This window comes from Porites lutea, chromosome 5 (assembly GCF_958299795.1).
Source record: "Porites lutea chromosome 5, jaPorLute2.1, whole genome shotgun sequence".
NCBI lineage: Eukaryota > Metazoa > Cnidaria > Anthozoa > Scleractinia > Poritidae > Porites > Porites lutea.
In genome coordinates, this window is record NC_133205.1 from 33,918,142 (window position 1) to 33,941,063 (window position 22,922).

The following is a 22,922-nucleotide window of genomic DNA, read 5'->3' on the forward strand; positions in this document are numbered from 1 at the left end:
TCTCATGTAAACCAGTCCGGATTATTGCAATTGTGATCTTGGCCGTTCCTTTTGACCATGGATTTAAATTTATGTATCGATCAATAACCCGTTGTCTCTTTCTGTCCCTTTCCCCAACCCTAGGCAAGTGCTATCCACCAGACTGCGTTATCCCTGACTGGATAGACTATTCCTTTTTTTTTCGGCATAGATCTATCCAGTTTGAACAACTGGGGCCTTGTTTATTAGCCAATTTTGGAGGTGATTTGAACCAACTACCTTTTCGATTTCGATTCAATTACATGTTAATTGTAATACCTTTTACTTTGAATATGCCATAGTCATGCCAGCGGAAACTAGTGTGTGTGAAAGCTGCGTGAAGTATTTGATGGTAAATATACCGTTCTGCTGGCTTTCACCTTTTTTGGTATAGTCATGGGCTCCTGGTACAGTAAGTCACAGGCTAAGGGGTATTGACCACCTACTGTGGCCATGAGATGGGGCATTTTTCAACGACACTTTTTACCTGGTGATAACGATGAATTGACCAGTAAACAGTACTGTCTTATTAGATGTAGCCTACATAGCAGGCCCTTGGAAGTAGTGGTCGCAAGAATGAACGGGCGCGCGAGAGGGAGACACGCGAGGGGAGAGGGAGCTCGTATGTCTCCCTCTCGCGCGCCCTTTTATTCTTGCGCCCACATTTTCCAAGCGCCTGCTACGCAGGTTACATCTGATAAGACAGTACTGTTTACTGGTCAATTCATCATTATCACCAGGTAAAAGTGGCGTTCAAAAATGCCCCATCTCATGGTCACAGTAGGTGGTCTTATACCAGCGGTATTTCTAGCTGGAGCATACTCAATGAAAGCCTTGTCTACCGATAAGTAGACAAATCCTCCCCTAAATGTTCATATTAAGCAGCCACAGTTTGGGCTGCTTGGAGGAGTCGCGAGCTCGTTGGTCGCCCCAAAAACTAATATGTGAAAAACATGAAGATAGATCTAGTCCAACGTTGGCTCAATTCCCACCGATCCGAATAATAATGCGTGGTAGAGCTAACGACTCATTGAAAATTACGCACTTTAATGTCACTTCCTATTTAATTCCCTTTTCTATAATTTTTTCCCACAACACACAGCCTCAGCTAAATCCAAACGTTCTTCATTTTAACTTTTTAAGCAGATGAATGGGGCTTTTCATTTTGGAGGTTGTAATGAGCTTCAAAAAGTAAACAGCCTTGTTTTTTTTTCTTAATTATTGTCACACAATTCATTAAGGAGAAGAAACAAATAACTTATTTCGACGCTGTAATGTTAAGTTTGCCTAGGGTTTAAAGCGCTGGGTTAAAATCCATGTTCGGAATTTGCGTTCTTGTCAAAAATAGAAACCTTGTGAATCTCGCCGGTGAAAAGTGGCATGCTGAGTGAAACTGATATTCATCTTTGTACAAAATTGACATAAAATCCATTTAATTTCACACATTACTAAATGGTTGCAGGCAGCTGAATAACACTATACCCCTGCTACACAAAGAAAAGCACCAAAGTGTTTATTCGATTTAATTCGTGCACTTTGCAGGTGATAGAAGAACGCTGTGCGTTAGAAAACGAAAGCCGAAGATTTACCATGAAACCGAAAGTCTTTTTCTTCTTTCAGGTCAGTTCATTAAGCTTGTTATCATGGAAGTTCAGTTTTAATAATCCACTGGCAAAGGCTAATCAGCAAACAAGCAAGAAGTTTTGGGTGTGTAAGAAACGCACCGCCTGTTTGGTTTTAGCTAGAAAAAATTATTGTATGTTAAAAAGGAAAATAAGTGCCAAACCGTTATGATCTTACGCCTTTTTCTTTTATATTAACAAGCGGAAACCCGGGTACACCTGAGTCCTTGCTTCATTTTTTGAATGAAAATTTGGTAGTCAAGAATATAAAGTATATGACGTATGACGGAAATCCATCAAGAAAAAGATTTATTGATTTGTTGTTTCGAAACAAAAATAAGGAGGTTAGTACATTGGTTGTGCTTGACGCAATTGAGCGTCTTAGGGCCGAAATGACAAGAAAAACTTCCTTTCCGATCCGGACAAAATCGAGCAAAAAAACAAAAGGTGAAAAAGGCATCTCGAGTTTATGATTGCTAATTATAGTCCGATATCACTAAATGAAGATAACATGAATAAATTGGCAAGAAGTCTGATATTATCAAATGAGCCCAATTGATATCTCATGTATAGCTCAACTTTTTTCCTTAAATTTGTCTTATTTTTACACTGACAAAAAATGTCTAGTGATTCTAAATCAGTAGGTCTAACATAGGTAGGAAGTAGGAGGAGGAGAAAAGGAAAGGAAATCGGAAGTCTCTAGGCACTGAGGCCGGCGAGAAAAGCTCGTTTTGTTTATTATTATTTTCTTTTTTTGAGGGAGACGCTCACCACTAACTCTGCGAGGTATTTTGGGAAAAAGCATGATGTCAAGATGGGTTTCATCGATGGGGGTTCTTTATAAGCATTACATCAAAGGTAGCAACCAGTTTTGCCAAAACAGATATTAAATGACCATCCTATTATAACTGAAATCTAAAAAGCTGAGGCAAAAATCTGAACCCACTTTTACCACCAGGAAGGACTGAATTTAGAATTCAATGAAAATTGACTGGGCATGTGAGCGGATCACGACTGGATGCAAACATTTGTTTCAGAGTAAATTCCTTTTGATCGCTGTTCCGAAAAGATACCTACAAAATCAGTTTTTATACCTATAGGAGGCATGCTTTAAAGTAACTAACCCATTAAACTTATCTCTGGCAGCTCCAGTTTCTTTTCGTATCGCCAGTCACTACGGTTGATGCAGGTAAGAGCCATCTCGTGTTATCAGGGACCAGATATAACTCCTACTATAACAATTAACAATTATTGGACGAGGTTGAACGAAATATCGGGATTAGTTAGCGGTGAACACTGAGAAGGCTGAGCGAAATAACTGATCTGCGAGACACTAAAAAATCATGATATTTTTCGATAACCGAGTTCAATAACTGTTTTATCATTAGGTTATCGAGTTTGTTTTTTAACGAATATCGCTTTCTGAAAGGTCAGCGACATTTTCAAGCAAGAGTGTGTGAGAGAAAAGCGTGGTTTCATTTACTCATGAGGCAAAATATTACTTGCAGCCAAACACAGTTGGACGACATCGCGCATGATCAGATCATTATTGGGAGGAAGTTATTTGCAGGTCAGGTGGTGGGCTCTCAGCCAATGAAAAGGAAGAGAAATTTTCATCGAATGATAAAGCGTGTTATTATTCATTCAAAATATTTCCCCGATTCTGATTGGCTAAAAACACAAGCATAATTCACCATTACCAGCTACTGATGACCAAATTTGGAAGAATTTTGCGATTAATCAACTGATGACGTCAAAAGTGCAGCTTCCTTGCAGGTTAATGCACCGTTAACCGAGAAGACCTGGGGACGAGGTTGAGTTGTTTTGGTTGTGAAGACAAAAATGGCGGACATTTCACTCGTTTCAAAAGTAAGAACTGGGCGAAATAATAGCTAAAAATATGGCAAGAACAGCAAGAAGACAATTCGAAGGGCGACATCCCATTTGGAGAATATTTGGGGAACTGAACAACCCTAAACGTCCCCGGCTCCTGTAAACGTGCACTATCGAAGATGAACTTAACATCGGTGGAGGTAAGCATGGTTTAGCTATGTTTTTAAACTAGGAATTATTTTGAATGAATAATATAACAATTATAGCCTGCGTAGCAAGCGTTTCGGTGCTGTTTCCGAGCAAGGACCGCGCGAAAAATGGCGCGAGTAAGCGGGGAGGGGGTGGGGAAGAAAGGAAGGAAACCTTCCCCTCCCCCTCCCCCCTCTTTAGCTCTCGTTTCATTTCTCGCCCGGCCAAAACCGAGAATCTCGTTCCTCGGTCTTTCTTTGCTCCGAAACAGCACGGAAACGCTTGCTACGCAGGCTATAACAATTATTGAATTCGGCTTTCTTGTCATATGAAGAATTATGGAGATCGAGGAGGGTGTTATCCGCCTCGGCCTACGGCCTTAACGGATAACACCCTCCTCGATCTCCATAATTCTTCTTGAGATACACAGCCTCATTCATTAATTAACAATTAATGAATGAGGCTGAGTATCTTATGAACAATTATGGAGATCGAGGAGGGTGTTATCCGTCGAGGCCGTAGGCCGAGGCGGATAACACCCTCCTCGATCTCCATAATTCTTCATATGATACGAAAGCCGAATTCAATAATTGTTTTATTATTCATTCAAAATAATTCCTACTTTAAAAACATGGCTAAAGCATGCTAACCTCCATCGATCCATCGATGTCAAGTTCATCTTCGATAGTGCACGCTTAGGTTTGTCCAGCTCCGCAAATATTCTCTATATAGCAGTTGTCGCCCTTCGAGTTGTCTTCTTGCTGTTCTTGCCATGTTTTTAGCTATGTTTTCGCCTAGTTCTTACTCTTGAAAGTTTTTCAAGTTCACAATCAAAACAACTCAACCTCGTCCCCAGGTCTTTTCGGTTAACGGTGCCTTAACCTGCGAAAACGTTGCATTTTTGACGTCATTTCCTCGTTAAGCACAAAATTCTTCCAAATTTGGTCATCAGTAACTGGTTATGGTGAATTGAACGAGTGCTTTTAGCCAATCAGAATAGGGAAAATATTTTGAATGAATAATAATTGTTAATTATTGTGCTAGCCGGGGAGAGGAAGAATAACGTATTTCAGAACGTGGTATAAGTACAGTGACACTTTAAACCTTAATAAGGTTCACGAAAAGCTGAGATTTATAAAACTTGTTCATAGTTCATGTGTCTCCCTGCGTTTGCTTGTTTAGTTTAATTTCTTATTGGAATTTTTAATTGCGCTAAGGAAATAATGAAAATGACGTCACTCATTTTCAGTCGCAGAACTGAATGCCTGTGTCAAAGCCGCCTGAGATAAATTGGGGAAAAAACGTCAGATTACAGTTTTCTTTCTTTTCTTACTTTCGATAATGAGAAATACTTTGTTAGCTTTACGGATATAAATGCATTTTTTATTTCTTTTAGTTTGTCCTTTTGCAATGGATTTGGCTTTCTTGTTGGATGCCTCTGGTAGTATTGGATCAATTAATTACGAGCAAGTGAAAGCGTTTATTATCAAGCTCATTGAATATTTCCAAGTGTCCAGCGCGGGTAAGAAAGTAGTGCTTGAAAAGTCTTTACGATCATCAGTTTGTTCTCTGTTCCTAAGTCTCTCCTTAATACGGCATTTGCATAGAGAGTATTTTAAAAGGGGTTACGGTCAAGAAAACTCAGTTTCTACCTGTTCACTGATTATATTTACAGGTACTCACGTGGGCGTGGTCAGTTTTAGTTCTAGCGCAAAAACAGAAATTCTTTTTTCAGCTGAACAAAACGTGAAAGCAATAAAGGCATTGATTCTGAACATCACATATTACACTGGCAGCACTCGGATTGATCTGGGACTCCAGGAGTGTCGTAAGGAGTTGTTTACTGCTGGCGGTGGAATGAGATCAAATGTACCTCAAGTCCTGTTAGTAATTACTGATGGAAAAAGCACTGGTAAGTCCATGCACGAATTTTTTAATTTGTTCTTAATTTAACATTCCTTTATGGTTTTAACAGAATCACTGTGAAATTTATGCCGGCACTTTATCGACATTCAAACACGATGCGATGACTTACCAACCTGTGAATATGAAACTGTAGGGGTTTGTCCTGGCCTCCGAGTGTCTCTCGTAGATCATCGTATCCAACACTCCGTTAATTTTCCTTGATGTAATCTAACTGTGATGTATTCTTCACAATTCTGCTTTTTAGGCTCAGTTGGTCTTCAATAAAGCGTAGCGGCCTACTACGGGACAATAGACCAGAAATGTTGTTAGTTGTTATTTGTGTGTTGTTAAGAACAGAACCGAATTTTAGCCCTTATCTGCATTTCCTTAGAGCACAGATTTATCCAAATCTTTGACATCCCCGCAATATTCAATCAATTTTTCGTATACGTTAGACAACTTTAAAAGCTTTCATGCAATGGACGTGAAATAAAGAAATAATATAAAACAATCATTTTCACATCGATAGCTTCGCACTTAGCCTCGCTTTGAAACAGAGGCTTGAGGCAGTTCGAAAATGGCCTATTAAATAGCATATGCGAAAGGAATGGTCTGCGGAGGTAACAGTCCATACCAAAATCCTTATTGTCAAACATTCAATAAACAGGGTGCTCCATTCCTGATTTAGTCTTGAGATGTGCTTACCATATGATTTTTTATCACACACAGATGGACACGCAGCGTCAAAGGAAGAATCTCAGCTGCTAAAGAATAAAGGGATTGTCATATTTGCATTGGGATTAGGTTCCAATGTGAACTCAGCCGAAATAAACGCCTTGGCGTCTGAGCCCAATCACGTCTTTCATTATTCGTCTTTCAGACAAATGTTGCCAACAGATAACGGATTAAGGATTGCACTAGCTCTGTGCTCAGGTAAGCAACAGCCTATGTACGCAGGAGGGAATGTTCCTCTTGATCGCGAGAGTGAGGTTTTTGGATCGCCATAATGTGACGTCATACTGTCGAGCAGAAGAAAGGGTCATAAACATAATCGATCCGAAAACAGAAGGTTTACCGCCTACTTACTTTGTATAAAAGGCGTTAGTATTAAGTATAAATCACATTAGTTGAAACACTTTTGACATGTGTGCGATTCAATCTTGTTTGTATTTAGTTATTTAATTATGTAATACTCATTTAGTTTATCATTTTCATTCTGTTTATTTTCTTCATTTTTTTAGTTGGCAGGACTTCCAATGCGTTTGTCCACCCGGTGGTTACTCATCGCTCACTCAAGAGTCACACTCTGGCGTCACGAAGTGCTTACGATGACTTCGAGTGCGCCCTCTTCTGCATATCACACAGTTCGTGCTACTCGTTCAATTTTCACTCGCCGTCACGTCACTGTGAGCTCAGCTATGCCAGAAGAAATCTTGCTGCTGAAGATTTCGTCGTTGATAGAGACTTTGTCTACAGCGAATTACAGTTTGAATGAATGCCCAATTTGGGACAGCGAAGCTAACAAAGAGTGACACTCGCTGTTATAGACCTCTCGGCCTATTAATATATTCTTTTTTACGTATGATATTTAGCCCGCTTTCTGACTTCATTAGTATGTGTAAAATACAAAAGAATTCTTACTTTCAAACGAGACCAGAAAGGCTCATTTATATAGATATGAAAGATTAACTTATGAAAGAGGTCTACTCGTCTTTTCCGAAGTATAAACGCTTGCTTCATCGTTCGTCTAAATTTGTTGCAGAGGTATCGACTGAAGTCATTGGTTAAAATTGTGCAGCGCTAGTTGTCAAGTTCTAACCCTACTGACTCGTTTTCTAGTCCTACATGTAATTGTTACATATAGCTATAGTTTTTTTAAGCTTGTTTCCGTTGGTCTCTTCGAGGTCACATGAAACTGAATAGTGTACGGAGTTGTATCAGATCGACAAGTAAATTTGGAACGTAAATACTCAGATCGAAGCAAGACGAATGCGGGATTTGAAAACCATTAAGGCTTTTAAAATGTCATGCTGGGTACTAAGGGCCTGTTTACATGGAGGTGGGGGACCCCAGGTAGGTGAGGTAATATTTGGCGAGTCACCCCACAAATCATGTAAACGTGATCATATGTACAGGCGGGTTATCCCACCTAAGCGGGTTACCCTACCTAACTGGGGTACCCCACCTCCATGTAAACTGGCCCTAAGATTGTTCCAGTTTATTTACACAACGTCACACCCAAGGCACCATCTTAACGAAAACTTGTACCCCTGGGTTGAAGGTAGATATCAAGTTTCGCTGAACCATCAAATGCATATTCAATTTCACTGCCCAGGCCAGTATCATTTGAGTCAGTGCCTGAATCGTTATCTTCACCGTTAGGTGAATACGGTGGAGTTTTTAATGGGAGCCTGTTTCCATACATGACGTTTTGATTTTCTTTAACCGACATTTTCGACTGCTTGTTATTTCCCGGAGGAACGCTCAAGGAACGACAGCGACCACGCCTTTCTTGAATGCGCTTGTTGCTGTCATGTACAGCACACTGAGATGTCGCGCTTTTAACGAGTGTTTGGTTGACCCTCCTTCTTTCCTCCGACCTCGGACACAGCATTTTGAGGCCTTCGTCAAAGTGTTTACTTCCGAGCCAGTTTTTATCAAACTTCACCCCTGGATGCAACTTTCTATCTTTGCTATATTGTTCTGAGGTTGACACAGAGTCTCTTTCGTGGTAAAATTCTCTGCTTGGCAAATCACTTTTCTTGTTGTAATTCGGCAAATTGCAATGGCCATTCACAACGATCGCTTCTTTCAAGACCATTGCAGTGTCTACGGTGTGTGGTCTCCGAGCCGGTAAAATTCCCCGCTTTATCCTCGCTTGAGAGTTTGGTTTCCTCATGTCCTCTAGCGGGTTTATGGGTGGGAACTGTTTGATTGGTAAGGCAACACAGTGGGTCTCTCTAAAACTGTTTGATCTTGCATGAACAAGATACTTTCTTGTAGGCAAAGTACTTTTAGCACGTCTTTTAATTTCCATTTCATGAGCCAGGGTCCCACCGCAACCACAAACAAACTGACCAGAATTATTTTGAAGGCTCTTAAAATCGCCTGGCGATGCTTTTGTACAATCTTCTATTTTGATGTTGTTATTTTCGTCATCAAATGTCTTCTCTTCCAATGTGATTTCTAACTTGCGCGCGCTTTCGTTGGAATTTGATTCAGTGAGCTCTTTATTGTCGCGTTTTAAAGACGCAAGTTGTAAATTTTCCTTCTTTTCCGTAGATTTTCTAGTGATGACGTTCTTTACTACGGCACTTACAGATTTTGAGTTGTCCACATATTTCCGTACAAAAAATGGAATAAACTCGTCGTCCTCGACTTCAGTGGCACTATTTTCTAGGAAATTTGCAGCCCATGTTCGGCAGACAAATCCTTTGTGAAGGGTTCCCCCAGGAATTCTCTGTTTTATCATTTCCTTGTCGTTACATCTTGCCTGTTTTGAAAGTTCGTTTACATCCTGTAGATCGTGCTTGATGCTAAAATGAGCCTTTGATCGTAAACTCCCTGTGCTCCGAAGTCTTTCGTTGTGTTTAGTAATCCAGGTGTTAGCCTCTCGAAGACGCATTTGATTTCTCAGGTCTTGACTAGTAAGTCTTCGCTTTGTCTTCTGATTGGCTGGATAAGGAAACGTGTCACTGGTGGCGTGATTCACTACGATTGGCTGAATGTAAATGTTGTTGCTATAGCCTTTCCAGCCCTGGAAGAGAAAAGCAAGAAATGAGCAATCTCAACAGATTTTTGAGTGCAACAAATCATGAAAAGAATTCACTTGGCTCTGTCATATGAATGAGTCAACGAAAAGTTCACGTTCATAAACCTTATTACATGCTTTCATTGCATTGCCATGTAATTTTTAACCCTTTTGCCTTCTGAAATCTTAAATGTTTCCTGTGGTCTGAAATAGGATACAGTTTGGTTTAGAATAAAGGATAGCGTTTACAAGACGAAATCATTTACTTTTATTCATCTCTTGAAAAGAATTTGAAGGCCCTCTTAAATTTCAGACGAGCGGGAGAGCATGACTCAGAGTGTGCGCGCAGCAACGGTCTGGTCTGATATAGTAGTGAGTTTAAGCAACAGGACGGCAAGAAGAAGAGGACGGCAAAACGCTTGCGCGAGACGAACGTGTTCCGTGTTTTGTCGTGATCTTCACTAGCCCCTTGCGGGTCAACTTTTCACGATACTCCACAAATTGAGAGCTTGCTCGCAGGCTAGATCTTCACTAACATCGATGTTTTCTGGTCTTCTACAAAAAGATCTGTTAAAAGGAAAGTGAATTTTTGCCAAAAGTTATTTCAAACAAAATTATTGTCACGCTTGTCACACAAGGTTTGCCGTCTTCTTTCCTCTCCTGTCCTGTTGCGTACATTCACTAATGTTTCACAATTCTTCTTACACAGTAGCCCTCACCCAAATGTTTTGGGAGTATTCTCCGGGCTATTGAACACCAAATGAATTCAACAATTACCTCAAGAACGTCGGGTTGTTCCGTATTTAGGCATTCATTGTTAACTTTTTCAGGGATCACACAAGAAAGAATGGGTGTAACGGGTGGGTTTATGGGTAGGTGAATGTCCTCCGTGTCAGAGTCACGTGCGTCATCAGCCTGTCCGGGGTCCTCTGGGGTTGATGTAGTATCAGGAGTCTGGTTTTCAGAGGTTTCTACGAGCTTGGCGTCATCATTCTCTGGTTCTGGAGGTTTAAACGTCACAGATACTTTCATGGGTTCCTGTTCCTCAGGATCATCAAAATGGCTTTCTTGATCTTCTTCCGCCATGCTGAAAGTCGGATATAAACATGCAATCAATCAATCAATAATCTTTATTTATACACGATAAGTATTTAAAGCGACGCTTCGCTTGTGGGGTCGTGTCTAAATAATTAAATAAGATAACTAATGAATTAAAAAATAAATACGATATACACCAGCTAAAATCATATAGCTACTTACTACTTACAAGTCTAAAACGATAAAAGCTTAAAATTCTAAAGTACAAGGCGGTACTCTAGTATCGACTAATTATTAACACTAATTATACTTAAAAATCAGTGTTAATAATTAGTCGATACTAGAGTACCACCTTGTACTTTAGAATTTTATCTTATTTTTTCGTTTTAGACTTGTAAGTAGTAAGTAACTACTTAACATTAATGAGTATGAAAAATAAAAGTGAGAAAAGCACTTTTGGGTTAACATGTACTTACTCACACTTTTAATTAATGATACGTTCTGTTTTTCCGGCCTAAAAGCCAGGTCAGCCGTGTAGATTGAAGTTACTCATGGGGCCATTTGAGCACAATTGGAACAGCCCTAGCTATAAAACAGCTTCTAATCTGGGTTTCCTTTTGGCCCTTACGGCTCCAAATCATCCCTAGATAGACATTATATGTTCAATATTGGCCCTAATAACCAAATTAGACTCTAACTTATGGTTTACTGTAATTTACTCCCTGAAGCAGCCTCTCACCCTCCAAGATAAAGCGAATCTTTAAATTTACAATGTTTTCAATGCCCACTACAGTCTGACCGCAAGTTTCCAAGAATCTGTTGAACTGCAATAGGTTTTTTGAAATCGGGTCTATTTTAGGCCGATTCTTGTCAGCGAAATTCTCAAGTTAGGTAGAAAAAAAAGGTCGTTCTGTTAGCCTGGCAGATAAAGAGTGGACTATACAAGACCTTTGAAAATGTTGCCAGCGTTCCCTTCCAAACACATTTAAAGCCTTTAGTAGTTGATTTAGGTTACCTTATATTTCTTTCAGTCCGGCTTTGAAAAACATTTTTCAAAGACAACTGAAAGAGTCGATTTTACTCTCTTATCACGTTATCTGTAAGTGCGAGCCTTTGTTTACGTTAACAAATCTATGAATTCGAATTGTTTACGTTATTTACAAGTATCTTTAACTTTTTTGTTAAATACATGATTCATTAGTTACTTCAGATTTTATCAGTTCATTTTACTGTAAGAAAGGACACTTGTCGATAATCAATAGGCAAATATAAACAGTTTTTTTTTTAGTAAGCACACTTACCTAACAACTTTCACCCTGAACTATGTCCTTCAGTCAATGCACAGACTGTGAATCGAAACCCAGACAGTCCTTGATGTTTCAAGCAAACCTTCTAACTTATCTCTTGTTGCTTTTACAGAACAATGAACTCAACTACATGTTTGGTAATCTTAATCCAGAGAAGTACTGTGTTCAGCAGTTTTGGGTGAGCGATTAGCACTAAAACACTTGAAGAATCGAACAACACTCCTAAGTTTGTGCTAACGTTTACTCATAAGTCGTTCTCTTTAATTAACTGTACTCTAGTTAAATAATTATCATCTGTTCTTTTCATATGTAAAGCTATTGAATAGTTCTTCGTTTATAATTAGTCTCTTACTTTTTAACTGGCTTTCTTTCCTTGAAGTAAACACAAGAACAAAAGACATAACTCCTATTCAAGTATCTTGCCATTGGTTGTCATGGGAGCGACATGCAATTATAAAAAACCCACGTACATAAAATGACATTTCTACGAGTTCAATAGAGTACTGTAATGCATTGTGATAGATCCAAAACTGAGTTTTGAGTAGAAACCTGGCTCTTATCAAAATTAATACAATGTAATAACATGATAAAATTAGCAACGCTAGTACGGTTATTCGTTAATTAAATGGACCAACTTCATTTGAGAGAATTAATCCAGTTTATTAATCTTTAATAAGATCTCTTTTTGGCCAAGTGACAAATCTATTGAGCAAATTCACGACAAGTTATTAGAGCTCGTACTGATTAACAAAGCTGTCCAAACGCAATTGGATATTGGTTTATTGACTCCTATAATTAAATTGAGGAACTGGTGCAAAATATTTTATTCAAACACAAATCGTCGCAGCCTTACACATAAGCTCTAAAGAAGTTGTAGACTATTGAATGTATGTTTGGTAACTACTGTTTTCAAACGGTCGTTTGGCCGAGTTTTAGGGGCAGACACTGTTTCAAAACTAAGGATATGTTTGCTTGCCAGGGAATGAAAATTCACAGTTGGTACAATCGTAAGCGATGTGATAAATAGTTTGTTCCAGGCCCCGATATAACTGGGTCCGCGAAATTGAGAAAGCAAACACGAAAATAGATTTACCCAGATCACGCGCTCATATTTTCGCGTGCCGGCTATCACTTACGGGTCATCTCTACTATCTGAGAGCCTGGAACTAGCTATGTGATGAAATAAACGTTTCTTGGGAGGGGAGGGGGTTGTCACTGGTTAAAATCCCAGACTCCTGGACAAGCGGAAAGCGCGCACCCGTGTTATCCTCTCTGGTCACTGTAAGGAGAGCAGTTTCGAATTAGAAAGCAAAGGCAATTTTTTATAGAATATATTTTCCTTGTGAATCCAAAAGCTCTAGACACTAATTTGTTTTCATACAGGAAGCCTGTTAAGGGTGACGAAAACAAAAATGTCAAATGGAGTGTTCTCATCCTCAAAATATTTTGTTATCTACCCATTACGTCAATGAGGGAACTATGATCGATATGGTTTCGTTTTCGAGGGCGTCAGAGGAAACACTTATTTACTAGTGATTCTTACAATTACACGATTTGCTGAATTAGTTGTTTTTATTCGACGAAAACACATTTGACATAACATATTGACATAACAATATGACTTATCACAGCAAAGTAAACAAACGATAAACAAACGAATTAGCCTTGTAAATATGGATATATACTGAGTGAACAGTGGAACGCCGTTAAGATGTAAAAATTCTAACTCTAGATCTTCTTGTGACAAAATATATGTATTTTTAACTTCTTGAAGATCATTGTTACCTACCATTATTGTTATTATTGTTATTGTTATTATCATTATCATTATAATTATTATTATTTATTGAATGAGTAATAAAACAATTATTGGATTAGGCTTTTGAATGATATGGAAAATTATGCAGACCCCTTCCGTCCTTAATCTCAGACTTACTCTGCAGATCATACTCTACCTCATCTAATAATTGCAAAATATTCACAGGTTATCTTTTGATCTTCATGTAGGTGATATTGTCATATTTCTGTTAGACTAAATGCAGTCATTAAAGCACTGGGCGTACCAAGTGAGCATAGAGGAGCGAACCCGCAAGACGAGTTAGACGAGGACTAAACCGCTCCATGTGGTGCTGCGCGCCACCCCACTAAGTTTGAAGAAAAATAAGAGACTACTCATGCTCTGCCTATCTACTGAATGTGAACACCCAAAAGCGATGTCCAACAAACTTTAAGACATACAGCCCCAATTTTGAAGAAATTAAACTCTTTTAAAAAAAACAAATCCGCGCCTTGTACTGCATACCATGCCGGACTCAAATGATTACTATCTCTGAACCTAGAGTACAAGTTTGTCATCTACAGAATCTTTCCCATTATTTCTCAGCGACCATCTCAAGTTTGTTCAATGATAAGTGGCATCTACACGGCTGAGGTTCATAGCTGAGAAAACTTACAGCTCTCCTCAGCAATATCTGTTGAAGGGTGGAGGGAAAGTCTTTCCTTCTTGTTCACTGGATTAAAACCTTTCTCAGTTAGTCCATAATCGCCGTTGCTGGTGATAGGCCTAAACTTTTGAGGCCTATTTAAACTTGGAAGGACCATTTCACGACTTATATACTCGTACTGAGGCTTCATTCTGATTGAAGTACAATTTGAAATTATGCGCCTTTCTCTTTTCTTCGAATTCAGCAAGTCATTGTTTGATTCCAACGACCAAACGGTCTTGTGAAGCAATAATCACCGACTTCAGATACCACCAGACAGTGATCCCGAATTAGTGGCTCTATGAGAAGTCCCACCACTCCTGCAAAGAATGTCCCACCCCCCATTCCGATGGTCGCAAAACCCATCGCAAATTCTTTGATGCGAGCATCAGTCTCCGAAACCACCACGAACGCATTAGTGAAGGCCGCGCCTGCTTCTAGCCCAGCGGCAAAGATTAAAATGAAAACGATCCAGACGTCATGTAAGAATCTGTACCATGCGGCTAAAAAGAAAAATACTAGTTGACCAAACAGGAGCAAAGACAAAACCCATATTTTCCGAATAGCGAAGACATTGACAAGGCTTGGCTTGACCGACGCAATGACAGCCAGATACGACCTAGCGATAAACTCACCACTCAGGAATATGAAAATATAATATCTGTAGTGAACACGCGGGGGGAATGGAGCGCTTGGAAAAGCCATTGTTGTAATCACGGCTTGAATTATCACATACTCGGAAATGTAGCAGATAAACAGAGATATTACTAACGGAAGCGTCTGTCCAACGGCCGAAATTCTTTCTTTCCATTTTAAATCTGTTTTGTCTTTAGTCTCGTCAGACTGGGAATCTAATTCCGCAGTCTTTGGAGAATGTTTTTTGTCCATAATGGCATAACATATGAGGTAAAGAAGAGGAGATCCAGCTATAATCATCATAGTATTATTTGGTGACACGCAGCTCCATGTTGTTAGACCTGTGGAAAAATAAGAGGAAGACGGTCTCTTCAGTAGAGGGTTGCGTTCGGGACTACTAGGACCTAATGCCAATTTTCCGCGTACTCTATCTATACCAGCAAACTGAGTCAATTCACCCCGACTCACAGTACAGGTTATTCATCGGAAAAACTTAACCTAAATTAACCAGTGCAGACGAATAATGTTAAAAGGTTTAAAATGATGCAATAAATATCCTACTCGCTTCTCGATAGACATCTAGGACTTGTGCATTTAATTACACGACGTAGGCTGTCTTTGTGCGCTTATTGTTCAAGTGCGTTATCTCTTGTCAGGACTAGTCCATTCGTAAAGATAATTCTACTATTATTACTGGCAGAACTTCCCAGTCAAATTAGCTTATTTCTATGCACTACTGGCTTGGTCACCAGTTCTTTCTGACATTTGGCAAGCGTCCTTAGAACCCCTCCGCCCCCACCCCTGTCTAGCTCACAAGTCAAGACGATGAATGACAGTACTCCAAAAACGGACTTTAAGAAATGCTGCTGCTGCTTGAATTGCCCACAATGCCACTTCTTTACCCCGCAAAACTTCCGTTAAGAAGTTATACAAGAGACAGCAATCCGCTTTGTTGAATTGGCCTGACTGGAAAATGCAAATGTGCTCCAAGATTGCTGGCTGTGGTTAACGTTTGGTATACTCGTAGTTGTTATACATCTCTATTTTTATTATTTTTCGGTACAACCTGCACCGCCCTCAGCCCTCTGGGGCACCACCTTGAGATTAGGGGTGTAGTTTGGATCCTTTGCCTATGGTTTCTTAAAGCCAATGGCAGCCCTCGTTGCAAATGGTGGACTCTGCCCACACGGGTGAGGGAAAAATATCGTTTGCCTGGCGACCAAAACTGGAGAAATTATGGTTAAAAGGGTAAAAAAAATATCACATTAGTGCCTTACCTGTGTAATACAAAGGTCCCAGTATAAATCCTGAGCCAGTACCAGCCGAATATGCGGCAACCGTTACTTTCTCGTAATAAGCCGTAAGGGTAAAAAACGACACTTCCCCAATTCCGGCTCCTAATGATGTTGTACAGATTCCCACTAGCTTAAGGTAGACCTCCTTGGCGTAGACAATTATAAACAGACCTGCTGTAAAAAATACATAAACTGCCACTATTCGCACAACATAAGGCACTTTGTGTATAAAATAGGGCGCAATCATCGTCACTAGAAAGTAAGGACCAACGTTTGTCACCAAAACGGCAGCGGTAGGAATAAAAGTTCCAGCCAATATGTCCTGCGCTCCTGAAATTATTACCGAATAAACCGTATAAATGAGCGCTCCGAATGCATAAAAAGCTAAGAGGTTCTTCACTCGTTCCTTTTTCGGTTTTTGAGTTCCATTACCCTTACTTTCCTGTTCTTCGTGGCTTAGTATTTCTTTGTCGTTTTGCTTATCTTCCGTTCCTTCGAATTTGTTTGAAGAGTTCTCCATTTTGATCTGCCGTCTGTTGTAGATTTACACCAAGATATTAATATAATTGCTCTCCTTTCCTTTGATCGATGATTCGAATCTATAAACTTAAATAATGTTCAAAATCGTAGCCAAATTCCACGTATATTTCACTAAAAAAGGCAATATTTCTTAAGGTAAAAAGCTCGGCTCACGTCATGGCAGCAAATTTTTAGTAAACTGATTTTGATTGTCCAGAATCACATTCCGATCGCTTACGTTATACATCCTGGTGGCCACAAGAAAGACTTACTAATAAAACAAGGGCTCACTTATGCCAACTCTTCACGAGAGAAGATTCTTAATCCGCAAATCCAAGATGAGAAATGGTGCCTCCTTTGATATGATCCACGGGTCAAATGTGTTGGTTTTAATTCCAATGATTTCCAAGCAAACTGACACATCTGAATGCAATTGACGAATTACCTTATATTTTTTAGTCTTCCGATGATAATTGACATTTTCGTCGAAGAAAATAATAACAATGACAGTTGGAGCAGGTGGCGGTTGTCCACCAGTTCGGACAAAACAAGAAGAGTCCATGTACAAGGACCGATATGAATCATGGGAATTTCTACAGACAAGCAAAGGATTGTTTTCAAACAGCCATGTAGCCATGACAACGATCCAAATCCCACTTTTAAAGCTATAAATGTCATGTCTCATAAACATATTTTTTCGTGCAAAAATTTGAGCTTTACACATGCAACGAGTCTTAAATAACGCCCTAATGAATGTTAACGATGCACAACCTAATCAAACTGTGTTCAGCCACCTTAAGTCACTTTGGATTTGTTTCCTCACCCCGAGGTATTGTCCCGTGTAAGCCTTCATTTCACACCTTTTATTTTTCAGTTCAACTCTTATAAGTATTTTAAAAATATTCTACTTAGATTGATTATTAGCGAAGTTTTCGACGACATGGTCGTTGCCGTTGCTATAAATTTCCTTATTTATTTAACTTTAGTTAATTTAATTGCCGTCCGGCGAAGTTAATCCGGCGATATGTTGAAACTTATTTAGGTGGGGTTCGCCGGTTATTTATCCGATATTTACACACAAGTACTTTATTTACGGCCTGGGTCTAATTTTCAACTTTAAAAATGATTTTTTGGTTATAACTTCGGTAAAGAGAGTGGAACGAAGGAACAATGGAACTGAATGGAAAATTTAACCCGTTAGTCACAATCAATCACACTTTCAAAAACACTCGCACCTTAAGCCCACTGTCCTCTAGGGGAATCGATATATCTAACCATTAATTATGACAGTTTATTGTATATACAACAAATTCCTTACTTTAGTTACACTGAGAAAGTCAAGAACTGTACAAATTACAGACCTCCTTTTGTCCTTGTTTATAGTTACTGACTAATTCACCTACAAACTCGTCCACCCTGGGATCGAGTGAAACAGAAGTTGCTATTGGTTACCACACTTAAACAATGACGGCGAAGCCAAGGCTCGACCAGCAATCCTAATAAGCCAGCGGTGACCGCCCCAGCGCCAGTCGCAGCAGATGCATAACCTAACACAAACTCTCTGGAAGTAGGATCCTCAATTTCGGAGTAAATTGCCAACATGTTGACATACATGACACCAATTATTATGCCACCAATGAAGGCAAGAATTAAAACTATTGAAACATCAGTCAAAAAGCGAAACCATGCCGCGCATAAAAAGAAAACTAAAATAGAAATTTCAGCCGCGGCAAGGAACCATATTCTCCGGAAAATAAGCTTCGGAGCAACGCTTGGCGTCAAATACGATGCCACGATCAGATACGATCTGCCGAACAGTTCACCGAAAAGAAAAACGAATATATAATACTGGTAGTGATCTCGGGGTGGAAATGGTGCACTCGGAAAGGCTATAGTTGTGATCACGGATTGGATGATCAAGTATTCTGCGATCCATGCACTGATTATAGAAGCAATGATCGGGCAAACTCCTTTGATAGCCAATAATTTGTCGTCCCATGTTAAATGATTATCCTTACGTTCTGTGGTCTGCTCGTCTATAGGTGAATATTGAATTTCCTTCCGAGTAATTCCTGTTGTGGTCTTTTGTTCGCCTTGTGAGTGTTTTCTCTCCATTAGGCCATAGAAAATCAGCAAGAAAATCAAACTGGCCGCCATGATTGAGATAGTAAGAGATGGAGACAGACATGCCCAAGTTGTCATGGCTGTGAATTAAAAAGGAATCGATTAGTCAAATTTAAGTTTTGTTTACGGACCGCCACAAAGTCATAACAGTTAAAGAAAATTCTGGGTCATGCACTTTTCGGCATTTTAGCTAGAAAAAGATGCTCCTTAAACGCAAATTAAAGCCAAACACAGGATTGACTTCACGAATAGTTGCCAGTCCCGGTTCTCTTGGCTTAGAATTTAACCTAAAATGATAATTTACCATCAAAATATTCCTCTGTAGTCATAGAATAAGGGAGATGGCGAATTTTACGAAAGAAAAATGTGAAATTTACTTTAATTAACTATCGTGAGAGTGGCCCAATATTCCCATTTCATGAATATCATTAGCTTGAATTGCAGGCAGCTGTGTCTTGAAAATTAATTTTACTTTCTTTGTCTATTTAGCTAAGTAATGATGTTTGACACGACAAAACCTCACTTTGCAGATACTCAAATTGCTTTCAGCAATGGAAACAAAAATATTGCAAAGCAAAGAGTTAGCCACTGAAATCCAAATATAAAAGCAAAAAATTAACTTCTTTAGGAATCGAAACGCTATTTCAATCAGCCGTCACGAATCCCTGACGAGGGGACGCCGATTTTGTAAAAGGCTAGATGCAAATGCGATACGAATGACAAAAACGTTTTAAATTAAATTACAAAGTTTCCTAAAATAAGATACCTGTGTAATACAATGGCGCTAAAGAAATACCAGCCCCGGTACCAGCCGAAAAGGCGCTGACAGCGGCGTCAAGATAGAAGGAAGTCATGGCAATAAACGATAACTCTCCCAAGCCAAAACCAAATGAAGACAGGGATATTCCGAATAATCTCGCGCCAACTTGCTTGGAAGCAACAACCATGATTAGTCCGGTGACCTCTAGACAAAAAATTGCCAATATACGAGGAAAATAAGAGATTTTTTGGATGAAGTACGGTGCTACAGATGTAACGACGAAATATGGGCCAACATTCGCGACTAATACAGCGGATGTGGGAACAACCGTGCCAGCTAGAATATCTTGAGCGCCTGATATGATCAGCGAATAAATCGCATAAATCAGAAAACCAAAAACGAAAAAAGAAACGATCGTTATTGGCTTTTCTTTCTCTCGGTTGTTTTCTGTTTCTTCCGGGAATAGATCAGCCATTTCTGTCGTTTCCTCGTTGTGTTCTTTTGATCCATCTGCCATCTGTGGGCGTTTAAGGTTTGCCTTACTTAGCGAAGAAACTTCGACAGAGATTCCTCTTTAAAAACGCGTTCCAACCCTTTTTTTTCACCCAAGCTTAGACCATTTAGATCATCGGTAAGGATGTATTAGGTAGTCCTGAACGCATTTTTCCAACTCATTCCTCTCGCACTATTTTTAAACGTTCAAGGCGATCTATAGTAAGACAAAGAGATATGTAAATTTTAGCAAATCAAACATAAAATTTTGACTATTTACATACGATATTTCAGAAACACACTTATTTACAATTCATTTATGCCTAAAAGCAGTAGAGTTATCTAAAAAAGCAACAAATTTAACAAAAACTAACCAATGTTTATGCCCGAGTTGTAGATGCTCTCATATAAACTATTTCTTCAATACCAGTTTTAGCCAATCACTGACTAATACGTAGTTTTTTTCGCTTTCATTCACTCTTCGGTGAGGAAGTTCTATTTGCTGCACATTCATATTTCAGTAATTACATACAAAAAATAAAGGTCTCGATGCTATCAATTTCAAGGCCTTTTTGTAAATTCTGGAGCAGAATTAATGCCGGTTTAAAGGGTAAAACAATGAGTACCTGTTTGTCAGACAGTCAAATGTAAAATCCACCTGTTTTAAAACTGATTTGGGAGACCAAACAAAGGGCTTCGATCGCGTGGGATGTGGGTTTTTTTTTTTTTACTTTCCCCGAATCATTGAGGACTGATAGTTATTCCTAGCACAACCACATTGATTTATTCCTTGCTATACCATGCTTACCGGGGGGAAAGAACTTAAGGTCCCGTTTATAGGGAGAAAAGTTGTCCAGGGTAGAAGACTCAGTGGCTTACTCGAGCTACCCTGGGCAAGCAAACTTGTTATACGTTTCCTTATAAAACTTGGCGAACCGTTCACATGAAAAACAAGAAGTTGGCTCAGCTGGACGGGTTACCCGCCTAGCCGGTTCACCCTGCTCCTAGCCGCGCCAACTTTTCTTCATATAAACATCATGACTTGCCCAGGCATGTCAACTCGGTCAGGGCGAGACAATCAGAGCATGCGTGAGCGCTTTTGGTTTGGGCAAAGGGATCTTTTTCATTATCATGAACGTTTGCTTAAGTCTTTCCCGTCTTTCCCGGGAAAACTTTTCTTCGTATAAACAAGCCTTAAGTCTCCTGTGTCGATACCCGTTTCAGGTTACCTTCGAATCGTCTATTTTTCCTGTTTGTAATTTCTGGTTTTTGAAGCAAGTTCGGTCTGAGAATGTCTCAAAGGGTTATCCAAAAAAAGAGTGATATATCAACGAATGAATGATTGATAGCAGGAAGTTTGCAACTGGATGGACGAAGTCAACTAACGGACGGCTTCAACTTCAACTTAATTTCAAGACTTCCTTTTATGACTTGACTGGTTCCATAATAAATGAAATGCAAGTAACACACAGGCAGCATGAGATGCATACTGACTGTCTCCACAAAACACAATAAATTACAGATAATACTCAACGTTATAAAATAGCCAGCCTTTTCGCCGTATTCCTCTTCCTAGGAAAACAATTCAGTGAAACGGCCTGGATAATAGAACATCGAAGTGACGAAGTCCTGCTGTCCTTTTAAGGCGTGCTTTTGCAGAAAGCACATCTTGGTGATGGTTAGTTTGTACAAAATAACTGAAAATGTTCCTCAGAGTGAGGGATATAGGTTATCAACACTTTCATTTACGCAACTTCTACTTGACTTACGTCACAATCTAAAATAGAATTTCTCTACTACGCGTGAGCTGTCATTAGGGCCGTATATACGAGGAAAAATAACACCCGTCTTACATAAGACGTGTTCTAAATAAGAGGCAAACTATTCCGTATAAACGTGGCACATTTTGTTTAAAATTTAGCTAAGACGCGTCTTAGCTAAGTCGCGTCTTAATGTGCCCTTTATACGAGATAGTCTGCGTCTTATCTAGGACGCGTCTAATGAAAAACGCGTCTTATTTTTCCTCGTATAAATGGCCCTATTGTTTCCATACTTGAGAAAACGATGCATTAGAACAAAACTACAACCAGTTGCGAAAATACTTGAGATCCTGTACCTTATTTTGGCTTAACTGAACTGCTTATCATCCTGTGCTTACGATCCACCTCCTTCCCTTATCAGAAAATCACACCGTAAAGGACTGGCGTCATCTCTTCATAGTCTTCATTAGCGAATACGCCAATGTATAGAAGGCGTCGCAGATTAGGCTGATTTAGAACGGGAGCGTCGGTTGACGACGGCGCGCGCAAATCAAACAACTGGCTTGACCAATAGCAGAGGGGCAAATTGGACACCGGAAGTCGTGTTTAGTCCTTTCCACGGGCTTTCGCGTCGTCAACTGTGACGTTCACGTCCTGTTGCTAAATCAGCCTAATAGCGACCCTACAACGGCTTCCTCTATGAAAATGTCACTGAAAAATAGACTACGCATCCTTTCAAACCATTTCGCGATTTTCCCAAGTCATCCTGTCACTTAAAAAAAGCTAAGGGAAGTTAGGTTGGAACCGAAGAGAAGGGGCCGCGCCCACGAGTTTAGACAGAGGTGGTAGAATTTATCGACTTGCCGTTTCCGTCCTCAAAAAAACTTAAAATTAAGCCATTTCACGTCGTGGTTGTGCAGGGACGGCAAAGAAATGTACAAAAAAACGCGATGCACGTGCAGAGTTGTTGTTTTGCTAACTAAAACTATTGCTTTTTTACCTTATATGACGTTGCCGTCAAAGCAACAACGACAACAAAGGCTACAAAAACGTCTCAAAAAAAAGATTTCGCACGTTTATAAACTTTATCGCTTTAATTTCATCTCGTTCAATTCGACAAATAATGGCGAATTTTCTAGAATTGAATACTGAAGGACTGTATCGAAGTTTAGGAAAAGAAAAAGAAATTG

The 22,922-nt window shown here is 39.5% G+C and overlaps 5 protein-coding genes across 5 annotated transcripts in view; 2 read left to right on the forward strand and 3 right to left on the reverse strand.

Moving 5' to 3' along the window:
• The window catches only part of LOC140936502 (uncharacterized), a 470,324-nt gene that overhangs the window by 392,983 nt on the left and 54,419 nt on the right, over positions 1 to 22,922 (forward strand). The gene's annotated exons all lie outside the window — the stretch shown is intronic.
• LOC140938265 (cartilage matrix protein-like) lies at positions 1,916 to 7,114 on the forward strand. Its single transcript, XM_073387771.1, has 6 exons — positions 1,916 to 1,984; positions 2,787 to 2,829; positions 5,059 to 5,184; positions 5,338 to 5,574; positions 6,297 to 6,500; positions 6,809 to 7,114. Exons 1-6 carry the CDS (start codon positions 1,916 to 1,918, stop codon positions 7,060 to 7,062), a joined length of 933 nt encoding a protein of 310 aa, XP_073243872.1. The 3' UTR covers positions 7,063 to 7,114.
• Positions 7,819 to 10,404, reverse strand: LOC140938266 (uncharacterized). Its single transcript, XM_073387772.1, has 2 exons — positions 10,320 to 10,404; positions 7,819 to 9,329 (listed from the first exon to the last, which is right to left on the reverse strand). Exons 1-2 carry the CDS (start codon positions 10,402 to 10,404, stop codon positions 7,819 to 7,821), a joined length of 1,596 nt encoding a protein of 531 aa, XP_073243873.1.
• On the reverse strand, positions 14,208 to 16,467 carry LOC140938771 (uncharacterized). The gene is made up of 2 exons (XM_073388300.1): positions 16,060 to 16,467; positions 14,208 to 15,123 (listed from the first exon to the last, which is right to left on the reverse strand). The coding sequence occupies exons 1-2, from the start codon at positions 16,322 to 16,324 to the stop codon at positions 14,348 to 14,350; spliced, it is 1,041 nt and encodes a 346-aa protein (XP_073244401.1). The 5' UTR covers positions 16,325 to 16,467; the 3' UTR covers positions 14,208 to 14,347.
• LOC140938957 (uncharacterized) lies at positions 17,535 to 20,216 on the reverse strand. Its single transcript, XM_073388491.1, has 2 exons — positions 19,487 to 20,216; positions 17,535 to 18,800 (listed from the first exon to the last, which is right to left on the reverse strand). Exons 1-2 carry the CDS (start codon positions 19,995 to 19,997, stop codon positions 17,992 to 17,994), a joined length of 1,320 nt encoding a protein of 439 aa, XP_073244592.1. The 5' UTR covers positions 19,998 to 20,216; the 3' UTR covers positions 17,535 to 17,991.